General features: G+C 47.1%; 1 protein-coding gene across 9 annotated transcripts in view; it reads left to right on the top strand.

Moving 5' to 3' along the window:
* The window catches only part of LOC115098359 (excitatory amino acid transporter 1-like), a 142,571-nt gene that overhangs the window by 103,486 nt on the left and 25,352 nt on the right, over positions 1-13,733 (top strand). For 8 of the 9 annotated variants that reach the window (XR_003858476.1, XM_029614903.1, XM_029614906.1 and 5 more), the window contains 2 exons: positions 1,872-2,076; positions 6,305-6,347. Coding sequence is in view for 8 of the 9 variants with exons in the window: in XM_029614903.1 (XP_029470763.1) it covers positions 1,872-2,076; positions 6,305-6,347 (248 nt within the window). In the remaining variant the exon portion in view is untranslated. Of the gene's footprint in view, positions 1-1,871; positions 2,077-2,105; positions 3,991-6,304; positions 6,348-13,733 lie in introns of those variants that run through there. The other variant, XM_029614910.1, reaches the window with a different exon arrangement.

The raw sequence follows: 13,733 nt of genomic DNA, 5'->3' as shown, positions 1-13,733 counted from the left end.
TCGGCGAGCGCAAGGTGCACCCCCATGCTGCTGCGCGCACATGTTATAAAATCGGGCGTAGATTTGTGCGCCCTGGGTTGTGCGCACAAATCTACGCTCGCGTGTAGGTTAGAAATTCTGGCCCTATGTGCGTGTAGGCATGCATGTGCATGAGAATGAGAATGAGCATGGCAGAGATTGAGTGTGTACCTGCATGAGATTGAACGTGGGAGAGAGAGAGGAGAAAGTTTGTGTGCAACAGCTCCCTACTCTCCTCATGTTAATCTATGACAATATCAGGGCATCTAGAAATCAAGTTCCCAGGTATGGAAAACAGAGGATTTTAAAAAATCCCTGTCAATTTTAATTATTGGATGTTGTTTGATGTATCTGCTGTTTTGAAATATTTTATTGGCATTCGGAAAAGTTTTCTGAATTTTAAATTATTGGATGTCTATTCATCAACTGTTTTGAAATATGTATTTTTATTAGTATGGTTTTACTATTATAACTGATGTTTTATATTTCTTGATTTTATTGTTTGTTTTATGATGAATGGTGACATATCTGTTTTTCAATTGTTGCACTGCATACAGAGTTTTGCATGTTGCAGTTTCCAGTTCAGTGTTTGTCTGCACAATTCTATTTATACTTTTTGATCTCTTCATTCTGGATTTGAGGTAGTCTCTGTGTTCTGCAGCTGTGACCGAGGTGAAGGATTCTGCTAGCTTGTTGTTTCTGTAAAGGGATCTGTAGTAGCTTGGCTTTTTCTTTTTTCCTAATAGGTGTATTGGTGGGAGAAGGGGGTAGCATGACGGCTCGATCCTAGCACATTTTGAGATGTGAGGTGGCGTGTGCAAGGCCAGATAGGGCAACTTTAATATTAGGAGGGGGAGAGAAGAAATTGGGCCATAGGCCCCTTTAATTTTTCTTTTTCTGGGGGATGCAAAAACGCTTCTTACCCAGATATCGTATGAAGATATCCGGGTAAGTAGCAAATTATCCGGCCACAAAAGGCCGGCTAACTTTAGACCTGCTGGTAGTATTTTTTTTTTTACCTTTTCAAAGGGTCAGCTAGGACCAAGTGAAGAGAGTGACCAATGTCATCAAGATGGCAACTCTTACGTTGACCCTTCTAGTGCCAAGGTGTCTGCAATCTCCACAGCAAAAGGAATTTTATGGGTTAATAAAAAAGGTTTGAAACCACAACAATCTATTCTTCTTTTATATATAGATAACCGTTATTTTTGAACACTGATAATTTGTTGTAACTCGCTTTGAACTCTTGCAGCGTGTCATAGATAAACAGTGATGATAATAATGATGACCTTTCTGCGGGATAAAAGGATTGGTAAATTGTCTCTAATGTTTGCTTTTAGCTAGTTTCTAATGTCTCAGATGTTGTACCTGTAGGAGAAATCTGCAGGGATGCTCCCACTCCCTCTTCCCTGTGGATTAAGTCTTTGGGAGAAGCTCTCCCAGACACCACTTACATTTTCTAAAATGGGCCTTGCACTTTTCAGTTTCTGAACTTTCCCCATCACCTTTTCTCCTGCTCATTTTACTTCTCTCCTCCCTGACTTCGTCAGCTCTCCTCCAGGCTTCCTCCCCCGAATCCTTCCTAGCAGCTTCCTCTTCATATCACCCTTCATTTCATTTTTCCTTTTCCCATCCCCTAATGCACTTCCCCCTTACCTCCTAGTTCCTTTTAGTGATCCCCATGACCACCGCCTTCCCCTTTCCCCCTTCTAGATCTCTCACCACCAGGACTGTTGCGATCGTGCTGTCATACAGGCAAAATAGGTGGCAAACACCTGAGAGCAGGAAATCTGTCACTTCGGTCTTCTTTGGAGTAGCAGGAAACCTTAATCGGGTTTGTGACATCTTGGCAGGAATGGCTTCTCTGGACAGCCGAGCTTCCGGCAAGATGGGCCTGCGAGCCGTGGTGTACTACACGGCAACGACTGTGATCGCCGTCATCATTGGCATCATCATGGTTGTCGTCGTCCACCCAGGTAAAGGGACCAAAGCCGACCTGCACCATGAGGGCAAGATCGAGAAGGTACAGGCCGCAGATGCTTTCCTTGATCTCATCAGGTGAGTGAAGCCGAGCCTTCAAGCTCTGAGCCGTGGTGGGGAAGGGGTACTATGCAGTGTGTGGCGAGCATGTTCCTTTTACCTGTGGTCATGGGGATAATTATATGCGTGATGTCCGAGCCCTCATTTGCAAAGGTTTTCCTACCATTGTCTGTCCTCAGTTTTTACACCCCTTGGGTCTAATCTTTTCCTGGCTGTCTGTAGCAATTGATCTAAACCTGTGCTGCATCACATTGCCTCATCCCTTAATGCTTCATCTGTTCATGGGGATGACCAATGTTTTCCTACAGATGTGCCCTAACGCTCTACATTCAGCCTTGCCAGGCAGAAGATCCCACAATCTTCCTTAAAATCAAATCCACTCTTTGTTCATTGCTTCAGATTAAACCATCTTGTCGTCTTCAGTATTCCAGGGGAAACGTGGTCTCAGAAAGACCCTTGTGTAGATTTTTTAATTCTTTGTAGACAGCAATCAGTCATAATCACAGAGGAATCTCCTCCTCTCCAAGAAAATCGTACCCATAGTGCCCCAGTCTCTCCTCTTATGACAAATGCTTCATTACCCTAAGGAACTCACCTGCTTTTCACTGTCCAGCTGTTTCCCCTGCTACATGCTCTTTAACATAGGCAGACCAAAACGGCCCCCGTTCTCCAGATGTTAGCGTCGCAGGTATCTGATAACGCAGGGGAAGTAACAGCTTTCATCTCGGCATGGTGGGAGCAGTCCAGCCAGCACATCTCAGTGGCTCCCAACTTGGAAGTCAGATTTGGACATAGGAGGCAGGCAGGGCGTGCTCCTCCTGCGTAGGCCAAGCTGCTCCTGGGCAACAGATCCTAACTTCCCCTGCCAGCAGGGCACAAAGGAAACTGCAGAGCATGCACCCTCCAGTTCCCTTTTTGGAGGAGCCAAGATGGAGAGGTTTGGGGGAAGTTTGCCGTGGGCCTGTCGATTTTGCTGGGGAACGTGGGACTCATCAGGCGGGCGCCCGGATGGAAAATGCCACCCGTGCCAGAAAAAAGGGGCCAAATTCAAATCCTGAGAAGCTGGAGATTCCATGAAAATGTGGAACTGTGGGATTCCAGGAAGTTTTGGAACGTTTGGAGAAGGTGAAAAAGTACTTGGGCCTAGAAAACAATGAACATTGCATCCTTGTTTCATTATGCCAGGAACAAAGTAATTGGCGCAACATTTGGTTTATGAGAGTCCACCAATTTTCCTTGTACAGGAAGGAGACCACCTTGTCTTTTAAACTGAGCACATCCCTACTCTTTTCCTTCTAAAAAAATGTTTATTTGACTGTGTATTCGCAGACTCCTTAGAGGCTCCGTATTACAAACATCCTGATGTTGGCATGTTTGAGGCCTTGCCTGTCCTGATAAGGGTCTGATGTTAGGTCTAGAGTGGAAGATTATTTGTTTCAGTAAAACATGACAAACTTGACGATGCGCTTTTGATAAATATTTAAAATATACTGGATTTATTTTGGTAGGCAATGTTCAGAAAGTGGGAGCATTAGGCCTTCACTACAAGGTCTCCTGTGATAGTGCAACCATGAGAAAGGCTGCACAATTGGCATCTCGTGCTAGAACAGACAAGCCCCACAAATCACCCCACGCGTCACTTGGCTTCCCAGCCTGGAATCAATGAATTGCCTGTTGGCATTTGAGCTGAAAACAGTTGCTCCCCGTCCCCTAAGATGCAGGCACCAATGCTGCATTGCCAGTTGATTAGCTGCCTCTCTCATTCGCTCACATGGCACTTCCCACCAATGGGGGGAAAAAAAGCCGATCAGCATAGCTGGGGGAGGAAATTCAACATAAGGACGTAGCAGATCTAATAGAGAAGCTTCCCTGATTCTGGGTGCACTGCGAGTAGCGACTGCAGGCTACCACCGGTGCTGCTGGAACAGGAAGGTATGTACACTGCTTTTGCCGCATGCTATTTTTCCATTGCTATAGTGCCTTTGGAGTGATTTTAATCTCTGCATATAAATGTTTTGTGTGCTTTTTTTTTTTTCCTCTCTGCTCAGCAGCCTCTTCTATCACCTCTTACCTTCCTTAGACTGCGTACCCCTTCCTCCAGTCCCAGCCCCCTGGGAGACGCACCCTCAGCCCGCTGGTCGGTTAGCAAGGGTGATGCCAGTAGTGGCGTTTGTTTTCTCTCCCTCCCCGGGCACCCACCTCTGTGAGATCTCACACACCGCAGCCCAAAGGGCCGAAACCCTCATGTAAGGGTATTTTATGTGGAAATTATTTCCTGCTTTGCTGCCTTCCGCGATCCTTCTCCACGGCGTCGCATGCATTTTCCCCTCCATACTTTTTTTTTTTAATTCCTCTTTCTTTTTATTCATTCTATTTAAAATGTTATAAATAAAAATAAATGGCATCTCTTTTTAATGTATTTGTTTGTTCCTTACAAAGTAATGTGACAGATTCCGTGCTGCTGAGCTCAAATTCTGAACCCGTTAACCTGCGCGTTCAGAAAGACCATGAGGACTTCCTTAAAATAAAGGAAAACAAAGGGTCAAACTGTGTTTTAATTCATGGCAAAAGTAACTTTTTACAGTTAAAATCTGTAACTTATTGCAGGCCTTTTTACTTGTTAAATAATTTTCACACACATGGTAAATTTAGCATTAACTTGTGCATAGTTTACATATTATTTGAGTCCAATATGGAAGATTTTTCAATAGAAATTGGCTTATTTTCTCCATACTGGGTGAGGTAAAACTGTTTGCGAAAGCAATGCTGCCGAATCTGGCTGCCGAACCTGCTGGGGAGCACGGCTGCCAGGGTTGTCGGGATCCTGAAGCTAAATACTTTGGATTTGTGTTAAGCCTTCCTCACCTCCGTAGTGGGGGCAAACTGTAGCAGAATGCATGTATTCACATTTTATAACCTGCACAGTCACCGTTACCTGGCCCCTCTCGTAAGATCAGCAAAGCCATAAACACAAGAGAGGCTTCCTCAAAACTTAACAAAATAACAGCAGAATCCTGCGGATGGCAGTCAGTGCCAGAGTAAAACGTGACGGCTCAGTTATTCCCTCCGAGCACTTCCCCCCCCCCTCAATACACCCCCCCTCCCCCCACCATTTCGTAGGCTTCCACGTTTGCAATGTAGTGTAATGCTTAGTTATGTCCCACTTTTTCAGGCATTTCAGGGCAGATTACATTCAGGGACTGTGGGTAATTTCTCTGTCCCCAGAGGGCTCACGATCCGAGTTTGTCCCCGAGGCAGTGGAGGATGAAGGAAGTGACTCGCCCAGGAAACGTGGCACGGCACTTCTCAGCAAGGTTGGGGTTCCTGCAGCTGTGCTGTTGTCAGAGTAGGCTGCCCCACACCTGCCAACCTTCACAGAGCCCCCCCCAGAAAGAGGTCTGCCGGTACCGCCACGCCCGAGTCCCACTTTACTTACTCGGCGGGCTGCGCGCGTCTCCGCACGCCCTTACACGGCGGTGCACTGTATTGTCCCTGGCTCCTTGCTGGGTCGGAGGGGGGTGGGAGCCGCGCCATCACGCTGGCATTCTGTCCCCGCTGTTACCCATGTATTGTCTCCTCGCCTCTCTGGCTCCTTGCTGGGTCGGAGGGGGGTGGGAGCCGCGCCATCCCGCTGGCATTCTGTCCCCGCTGTTACCCATGTATTGTCTCCTCGCCTCCCTGGCTCCTTGCTGGGTCGGAGGGGGGTGGGAGCCGCGCCATCACGCTGGCATTCTGTCCCCGCTGTTACCCATGTATTGTCTCCTCGCCTCCCTGGCTCCTTGCTGGGTCGGAGGGGGTGGGAGCCGCGCCATCACGCTGGCATTCTGTCCCCGCTGTTACCCATGTATTGTCTCCTCGCCTCTCTGGCTCCTTGCTGGGTCGGAGGGGGGTGGGAGCCGCGCCATCACGCTGGCATTCTGTCCCCGCTGTTACCCATGTATTGTCTCCTCGCCTCCCTGGCTCCTTGCTGGGTCACAGGGGGGTGGGAGCCGCGCCATCACGCTGGCATTCTGTCCCCGCTGTTACCCATGTATTGTCTCCTCGCCTCCCTGGCTCCTTGCTGGGTCACAGGGGGGTGGGAGCCGCGCCATCACGCTGGCATTCTGTCCCCGCTGTTACCCATGTATTGTCTCCTCGCCTCCCTGGCTCCTTGCTGGGTCACAGGGGGGTGGGAGCCACGCCATCACGCTGGCATTCTGTCCCCGCTATTACCCAGACTAAATCCCTGCTGGTTTCTTTGCTACAGGAACATGTTCCCTCCTAACCTGGTGGAAGCCTGCTTCAAACAGGTACGTAACCGCGCCTCTGTCTCACCGGGACAAAGCATGCTTTTCAGATCCTGGAAGGTGATGGATAAATTAGCCCCATCTCAGGAAGTTCTTGTAACCCTGAGAGGAATTTTTTTTTACAAAATAACGCATTCAGCAATAAGATTATCATGACTTGATCTATTGGTCACAGAAACATGTGATGCTGATGTTCTCAGACTCAGAGGAGTCTCCCTGAGGAGACCTGGGGGAGACTCGGAGGAGTTATTTTTTTTCCTTGACAACTGGCAGTACTCAATCTATTGATTGGGAGAGTAGGGAGATACTCCTACTTTAGAGGTGCCCATGGACATTGTTGATGAAAATAATTTGTTAGTGAGAAGGAAAAGCTTTTCCTTATTATGAACATGGAGGGCTGTAGTTGAAGTCTGACCATGCTATACAGATCTTTGGAAGTGCCTTCTGTCCTCAGATGCTGGCATACCAAGGAAATTATCACACTACAATGAGGCATAGGTGGTTGGGAGCCATGACAGTTCAATATGTATGTAATGAAACATGGTTAGCACTATTCCTTGTATTGTATTTAGCTCTATTGTTGTGTCTGTGGAGGGGTCCTGCAGTTTCTCACTGCCAGCAGGTGGACCCTGGCGAGACAGAGACCAGAGAAAGGCCACATATACTAGCCCTCATTCCCCTTGGGTTGAGCCTTTGGGTGCCAGATCCGGCAGGTCTTAGGCGAGGTAATGGAGTCCATGACCAAACAGGGTCTGAGGCGGGTGGCTATCAGTGGAAATGAGGATCCAAGTGGAGATCGGTGGCAGGCAGCTATCAGGGAAGACAAGGGACCAAGCAGAGATCAATATCAGATATCTATCCGAGAAGGTAGGAGAGCGAGCAGGTGGAGCAGGAACACGGTCAAGCACAGCTGACGAGGCAGGAACAGGCTGATGATATCATCTAAGGATCCCACTGGGGTTTTCATGCCGCGGGCCCTTTAAGAGGCTCGGTGTTGGTGCGTGCGCACTAAGGAAGGCCAACAGTGTCCTGCCGCACTGGCCGTGATGGCAAAGTTCTGCTGCAAAGACACGCAGTGGGGTGAGTAGCACAGCTCATGTGGATATCCCGCAAGTCGCGAAACGCAACAGTACCCTCCCTATTAGGCCCTCTTCTTGAGATCTGGGGTTTGGGTTTCAAGGGGTATTGTTAATGGAGCTCCTTCAGAAGATTGAGATCCAGTATATTGGTAGAGGGTTCTCAGGAATTTTCCTCCAAGCCATACTCATAATGTCTCCAAGACCTCAAATATTCCACCTTGTTACCTCTCTTGTGGGAGTCCAGAATCTGATGGACTTCATATACCATGTCTTTTCCAGAGATGATTTCTTTGGGTTCTAGAGTAGCATTTGTAGGCCAAGAAAGTACCCGAGGTTTAAGCAAGGAGACATGGAGTGAATTGTGAATCCTTAGATGATAAGTGACAAGACCTAGTTGATGTATCACTGGAAGGGTCCTAAGAAGCGAGGTGCCAAGCATAAAGAGTGGATGTGGAGCCGTAGGTGTTTGGTGCTCAGCCATACATTGTCTCCTACCTTGAGTTGAAGGACTGGCCTCCTTTTGGCATCGGTGACTCTTTTAGCTTTCATGGAGGCCTTGTTGATGAGCTCATTGGTTTGTTTCCAGAGTCTCTGAAATTCTTCAGCTAAGATTAGGGCTACAGATGAGGTTACCTTGAGCAGAAGCAGCAAGGGAATCTGAGGTTGCTTCCCTTAGACAATCTGAAAGAGGAACGATCTGGTGGCGGCGTAGATGTGATTATTGAGAAAAACTTCAGCCCATAGAAGCAGAGAGACTCCGTCATCCTGGCATTCATTGATATAAGAGCGAAGGAAGGTCTTAAGTGTTCAATTTGTGCATTCCGCTTGCCATTGCCTTAGGGGTGGTAGGCAGTAGTATAGTCTAACGCAGTGGCATAGCCACGGGTGCGCCTGGGTGGGCAGCTGCCCACCCAATTTGGATCCAGGCCCACACAACTGGAACCAGAAGTGGAGCACCGGACCTGCAAGGCCGTCGTGGGATCCAGGGGCAGATTGGCCTATTGGGGAATCAGGCTTCTCCCAGTGGGCCGGTCTAGCTGATCACGTGGCCTCCTCTGCTCCTGCTCACATTGAGGGTGCTGCGTGGCTGTTTCGCAGTGAAGAGCCCTGCAGCACAAGCAGGACTTGGGCCAGTGATTCTCAACTGGTGTGTCGCATGCTATTCACAGCCGGTGGGGCCGAAGAAAAGAAGACTGTTGCTGCCAGCTGCTGCCGGAGACCAGGCTGGCGGGGGTCAAAGAAATGAAGACCAGTGCTGCCAGCCCACGCCGGAGACGAGCTGTTCAGCTGGGGGCCTTTGTGTGTATATGTATTTGAGATCAGAAGGGTGCTTCTGTGTGTGTGTATTTGAGAAAGGAATGGAGCTTTTTTGTGTGTGTAATGTATGTGGTATGTATATGAGAAAGGAATGGTGCTTCTGTGTGTGAGACAGGGATGGTGCTTCTGTGAGTGTAATGTGTATATGAGACAGGGAGGTGCTTCTGTATGTGTGTGGTGTATATGTGAGTCAGGGAGGGTACTTCTGTGTGTCAATGTGTGTGCCAGAGAGAGATGGAGCATGTTTTTGGCTGGCTTGTGGCTGTGAGAGAGAGGGCATGTGTGTGATTGAGCCTGTTTGTAAGTGAGACAGAACATGTGTGTGATTGAGAGCTTGTGTGTAAGTGAAATAGAGAGAGCCTGTGTGTGATTGAAAGCCTGTGTGTAAGTAAGAGAGAGCGAGAGCATTGTGTGATTGAGAGAGACTGGTCAGAGAGGTGACGTGTGTATGTGTGAGAGAGACTGATGACTGGTATGTGTGTGCTTGTGTGTGTGTGTGAGAGAGAGAGAGAGAGACTGGTTGGGGAGATTGGTGTGTGAGAGACAGAAACTGGTCCTGAGGGTGTGACTGGTGTGTGTGTGTGTGAGAGAGAGAGAAGAGACTGGTTGTGGTCCCTAAGGAGGAAGACCATGAGGACAGCTTCAGCAGCTACTGCTGCTTCTGGTGTGGCCTGCAAGGGAGAGGAGTAGGAGAACTGCTGGAGAGGGTAAGTAAAGGTGGCTTTTTAAGTTCATTTTTCTTGATTGACTACCATTTTAATTATTGGGTAGTATGTCATTTGTCTGTTTGAAATATTTTATTGGTGTTTGGTAAAGCTTTCAAAATTTGCATGAGTCTTTAATTATTGGATATTTTATTCATCAGCTGTTTTGAAATTATTTTATTAGTATGATTTTATAATTATGATTAATGATTTATATATCTTGATTTTATTGATTGTTTCATGAGGAATGGTGAAATTTTTGTTTTTCCATTGTGGCGCTGTATAGAGTCTGGCGTGATGCATTTTACAGTTCAGTTTTTGTCTGCACATTTATATGTAGACTTTATGTGGCTTTATTCTGTATTTGGTGAGGGTTTGTGTTCTGCATGCAAAGACTGAGATGAAGCATGTGGTTTCTCTGCAGGGATCTGTAGCAGCTTGGCCTGTTCTGTTTTCCTGATAGGAGGTGTATTGATATTTTAAATTCTGGTGTAATATTTGTGGTATTCTTTTTCATAGGTAGGGTTGTTATTTGTTGAGTGTTGGCAGATAGTACTGTGTTGATACGGGAGGGCCATGACGAAATATATCACAATAGGTATGATGCCATATGAATTCCAAGATGCAAGGTTTTCTTGTTGGCATCACAACAGTGCATGAAATTATCACAAAGTGTATATTAATTTTACCTCAGAATGTCACTTTTCATGTAAAATATGTTATAAACGCATAATTTAAAATTGTGTATGGGGAGGTGGGGGGAGGGCGCCAGGCTGTAAGGTTTGCCTAGGGTGTACCGGCCCTGTGCATAGCAGCAATGCTCCCCCCTCCCCTCCCCCAAAGTACCCCTGCAGGAAGTTGTTAATGCCGGTAAGTGCTTGAAATAATTGAGGTAAAATGTTTTAAAGTTTCACGCATGATGCATAATGGCTGTTCCAAATGACTTAGAAAGCCATTCTAGGGTGCAGTATATGGTATTATTTATCAATAAGAATACAAATGGTAGGTCTCAGACCTGCATGCCTACAGCCCACCCATGTTAACCTTGTGCCCACCCAAAAAATCAATTCTGGCTACGCCACTGGTCTAACGTGATCCGAAATTTCTTGCAGAGGGCTTGCCAATAGCGAGCGGTAAATTGCACACCCCTGTCAGAGAATGGGATTAGGCAAGCCGTGTAGGTGGAAGATATGTTGTGTGAAGCGACGTGCCAGTTCTGGCGCGGAAGCGAGACTCGGCAGAGGAACAAAATGTGCCATCTTGGAAAAGCGATCTATTACCACCCAGATTACTGTGGCGCCATGAGAAAGAGGAAGGTCCACGATAAAATTTATGGATAAGTGGGTCCAGGGTTCCCTGGGGACTGACAGCGGCTGTAACAAACCCCAGGGTCGCACGTGAATGGATGTTTGCTGGGTGCAGGTAGGGCACAAGTCGACATAGTCCTTAACATCACGCTTTAAGTGAAGCCACCAGTAGTGGCACTGGAGCAACTTGAGGCTTCGAGCCACTGCAGGATGACCTGCGATGCGAGAATCATGAGCCAATTGTAATACTTTCTTGCACAGTCGCGAGGAAACCACGGTCTTCCCAAGAGGGACTGGTTTAGCAGTGGCCAAGAGTTATCTTGGTGGATCGATGATAGATCTAGGAACTTCCAGGAGGTCCTCGGATTGTAAGCGAGCCAATGCATCTGCTCATTGGTTCTTGGATGCCGGACGGTAACGTAACTCGAAACCGAAGCAGGTGAAGAAGAGGGTCCAGCAGGCCTGTCTGGGGATGAGCTGCTGAGCTTCATGTAGGCGCTCTAAATTTTTATGATCTGTATATATAGTAACGCGGTGCTGAGCTCCTTCCATAAGATGGCGTCACTCCTGTAAGGCCAATTTAATGACAACAAATCCCAAAGGAACAGCCTCTCCCTTTAATAGCGTTTTATTACATAGAAAGCTTGCCTTTCACACTCATAGGTATGTTTTTAGTGGATGTGTGTGTATGATGTGAGATGCAGAAGGTTTGAAGCTGTGTATTTCAGTACAATATGTGAAGATTTATACTTGTGAAAAGGCAATTTTGCTATGTGATAAAACTTTATTAAAGGGAGAGGCTGTTCCTTTGGGATTTGTTGTCATTGTATTTTGACAGTCAATGTGCGGTTTAGGTTTTTGTTGGGTGCTTTATTTTCAGATCTCTTTCCCTCTCTGCAATTAGCAACTGTCACTTTTTCTATTTCCGCCCTGTTTTAAAGACTAAATAGATGAGGGACTAAAACAACCAAAAACTCTTGTTTAAAAAATTAAATACAATGACATACTTCTCTTAAGCTCTCTTTTCTGCAGTCCTATATGCTTGTTGCAAAAGGACACTTTTAAAAGCTTCTTATATAGCTCCTCCTTTTCCTTAAGTTGTAACATATCTGTAATTGCAATTCTAATTAAAAAAAGGCTTTGATTGAAGTCCGTCTTAGGAAAAGGAGAATATTAAGTGTGTATTGATTACTTATTTAATTAAGGCCTATGGTATATTCTCCTGTAGCTGTTATAATCTGTAGGGAGCAAGAACTGATAGCAAATCTAATAAAGCCCACAATCTTCAAATATATTTTTAACTAAACTTGCCGAAAATAAAATGTAAACATTCAAACACCCAGCCTCTTAGAAATATAGCCAAAGGTATCTGCAGTGCCCCATTAAACTCCCTTTCCCTGTACGTATCCGGATCAGTCCAGACTCCTGGGTTTTGCCCCCCCCCCAGCAGATAGAGACAGAGAAGTTCTAAAGGACTCTGACGTATATAGCAGGGCGCCACCTACAGGCTGTCAGTATTTCTCTGTCTCCAGCAGATGGAGCAGGAGCAAAACCTACAGTCTGTGATAGTCAGATAGCTTTAAAAAAAAAAATAAATAATAATAAGAGTAAGGGTAATTACTTTCTTTATGAAATATTTCTTCAAAGAGGACAGAAGTGAGACAGGCTTCAGCCTCCCAGGGGTTGTCAGGTCCTGAGAGGGCCATCCCCCTTGGTTTTAGAGGCAACTGCGGCTGTGGGTCGAGAGCCCTACTAACAGCCTAGTGCAGCACTGGGGGTGATACCGGGGAGCCCGGCTCACTCCCCTCCAGTTGGACCAGGACCCGGAGGTTATCGGGCAAGTATAAAATTTAAAAAAACATTTTAATTTTTGTTAATTTACGTTTTGCTTTACCTGGACTCTCCCTTCCTTCGCAGTCGAGTCGGGTCCCTCCGTTTCTTTTTTTCACCATCGTTTTCATATATTTTTAGCAGTGGAAAGTTTGAATGTTTCTGAGGTAAAAATGCCGCGGAGGTTAACTTGCCGGGCTTGTGGAGCCGCGCGCGCGCCTGTCGAGGGACGGCCTCTGTTCTAACTGTTTGTCTGGGGGAGAGGGAGCCTCCACAACTCCTAAGGGGGTTGTTTTACGGGTTCAGTCAGTCTCCGGTGTTTTTCAGGACTTACAGTCTCCTTCTGTCATCCCGTTCCCGCTGAGCGCGGGAACGGGCACCATTTTGAATTTGATCGAGTCAGCGAACTCGGCGACCCTGGAGGAGGAGATTCTCCTGCCGCCTTTATCCCCTCAAACAATGGTCCCTGAGGGGGACAACTCAGGAGGGCTGGGCGCAAATGTTAGCATGGATATTCCCGAGGGGCATACAGATGCTGCTTCTTCTGACTCTTTTTCATCCAATTTTGTACTGCTCCTCCATAGGGCTTTTAAGGCATGGAAAGCAGGGAAAAAGTGAACGCTGGATAAATCTTTATTATCGGATTTTCTGGCCAGGCCTAAGAAATGGGCCAAGTCTCAGGATGGGCTTGAACCCTCTAAGTCTAAGCGGCTTTTGAGGTTAGTGACTCCTCAGCCTGATTCCACTTCTTCCACGGCTTCTGACAGCCTGGATGGAGTGGATGAGCCTTTGCAGCCTCCGCGGGGGGCTGATGGGGACCCGGACCAGTCACAGGGGTTCTCCGGAGGTCCAAAATTGTGGAAGGGGATGACCCGAAGGTAGTCCGACTCTTTAGGAAGGAAGAGTTAGGACCTCTCATTCCCGCTATTTTAGGGGAGTTGGGTATTGAGGCTCCCCATGAAGAATCTCGGCTGGGATCCTCAGACCCAGTATGGTGGGACTCCGTGGACCACCCTCCTCTTTCCCTTTTCATTTTTCAGCCATGGATTTGATTTTCAGGGAACGGGATACCCCAGACTTGGGTCTGAAAGTTGCAAAGGCTATGGACAAGCTATACCCTTTACTAGAGGAAGCTTTAGAGCTGCTTCGTAT

This window comes from Rhinatrema bivittatum, chromosome 8 (assembly GCF_901001135.1).
Source record: "Rhinatrema bivittatum chromosome 8, aRhiBiv1.1, whole genome shotgun sequence".
NCBI lineage: Eukaryota > Metazoa > Chordata > Amphibia > Gymnophiona > Rhinatrematidae > Rhinatrema > Rhinatrema bivittatum.
Note: the sequence above shows the minus strand (reverse complement) of the source record. Positions and strands in the feature narration are given on the sequence as shown.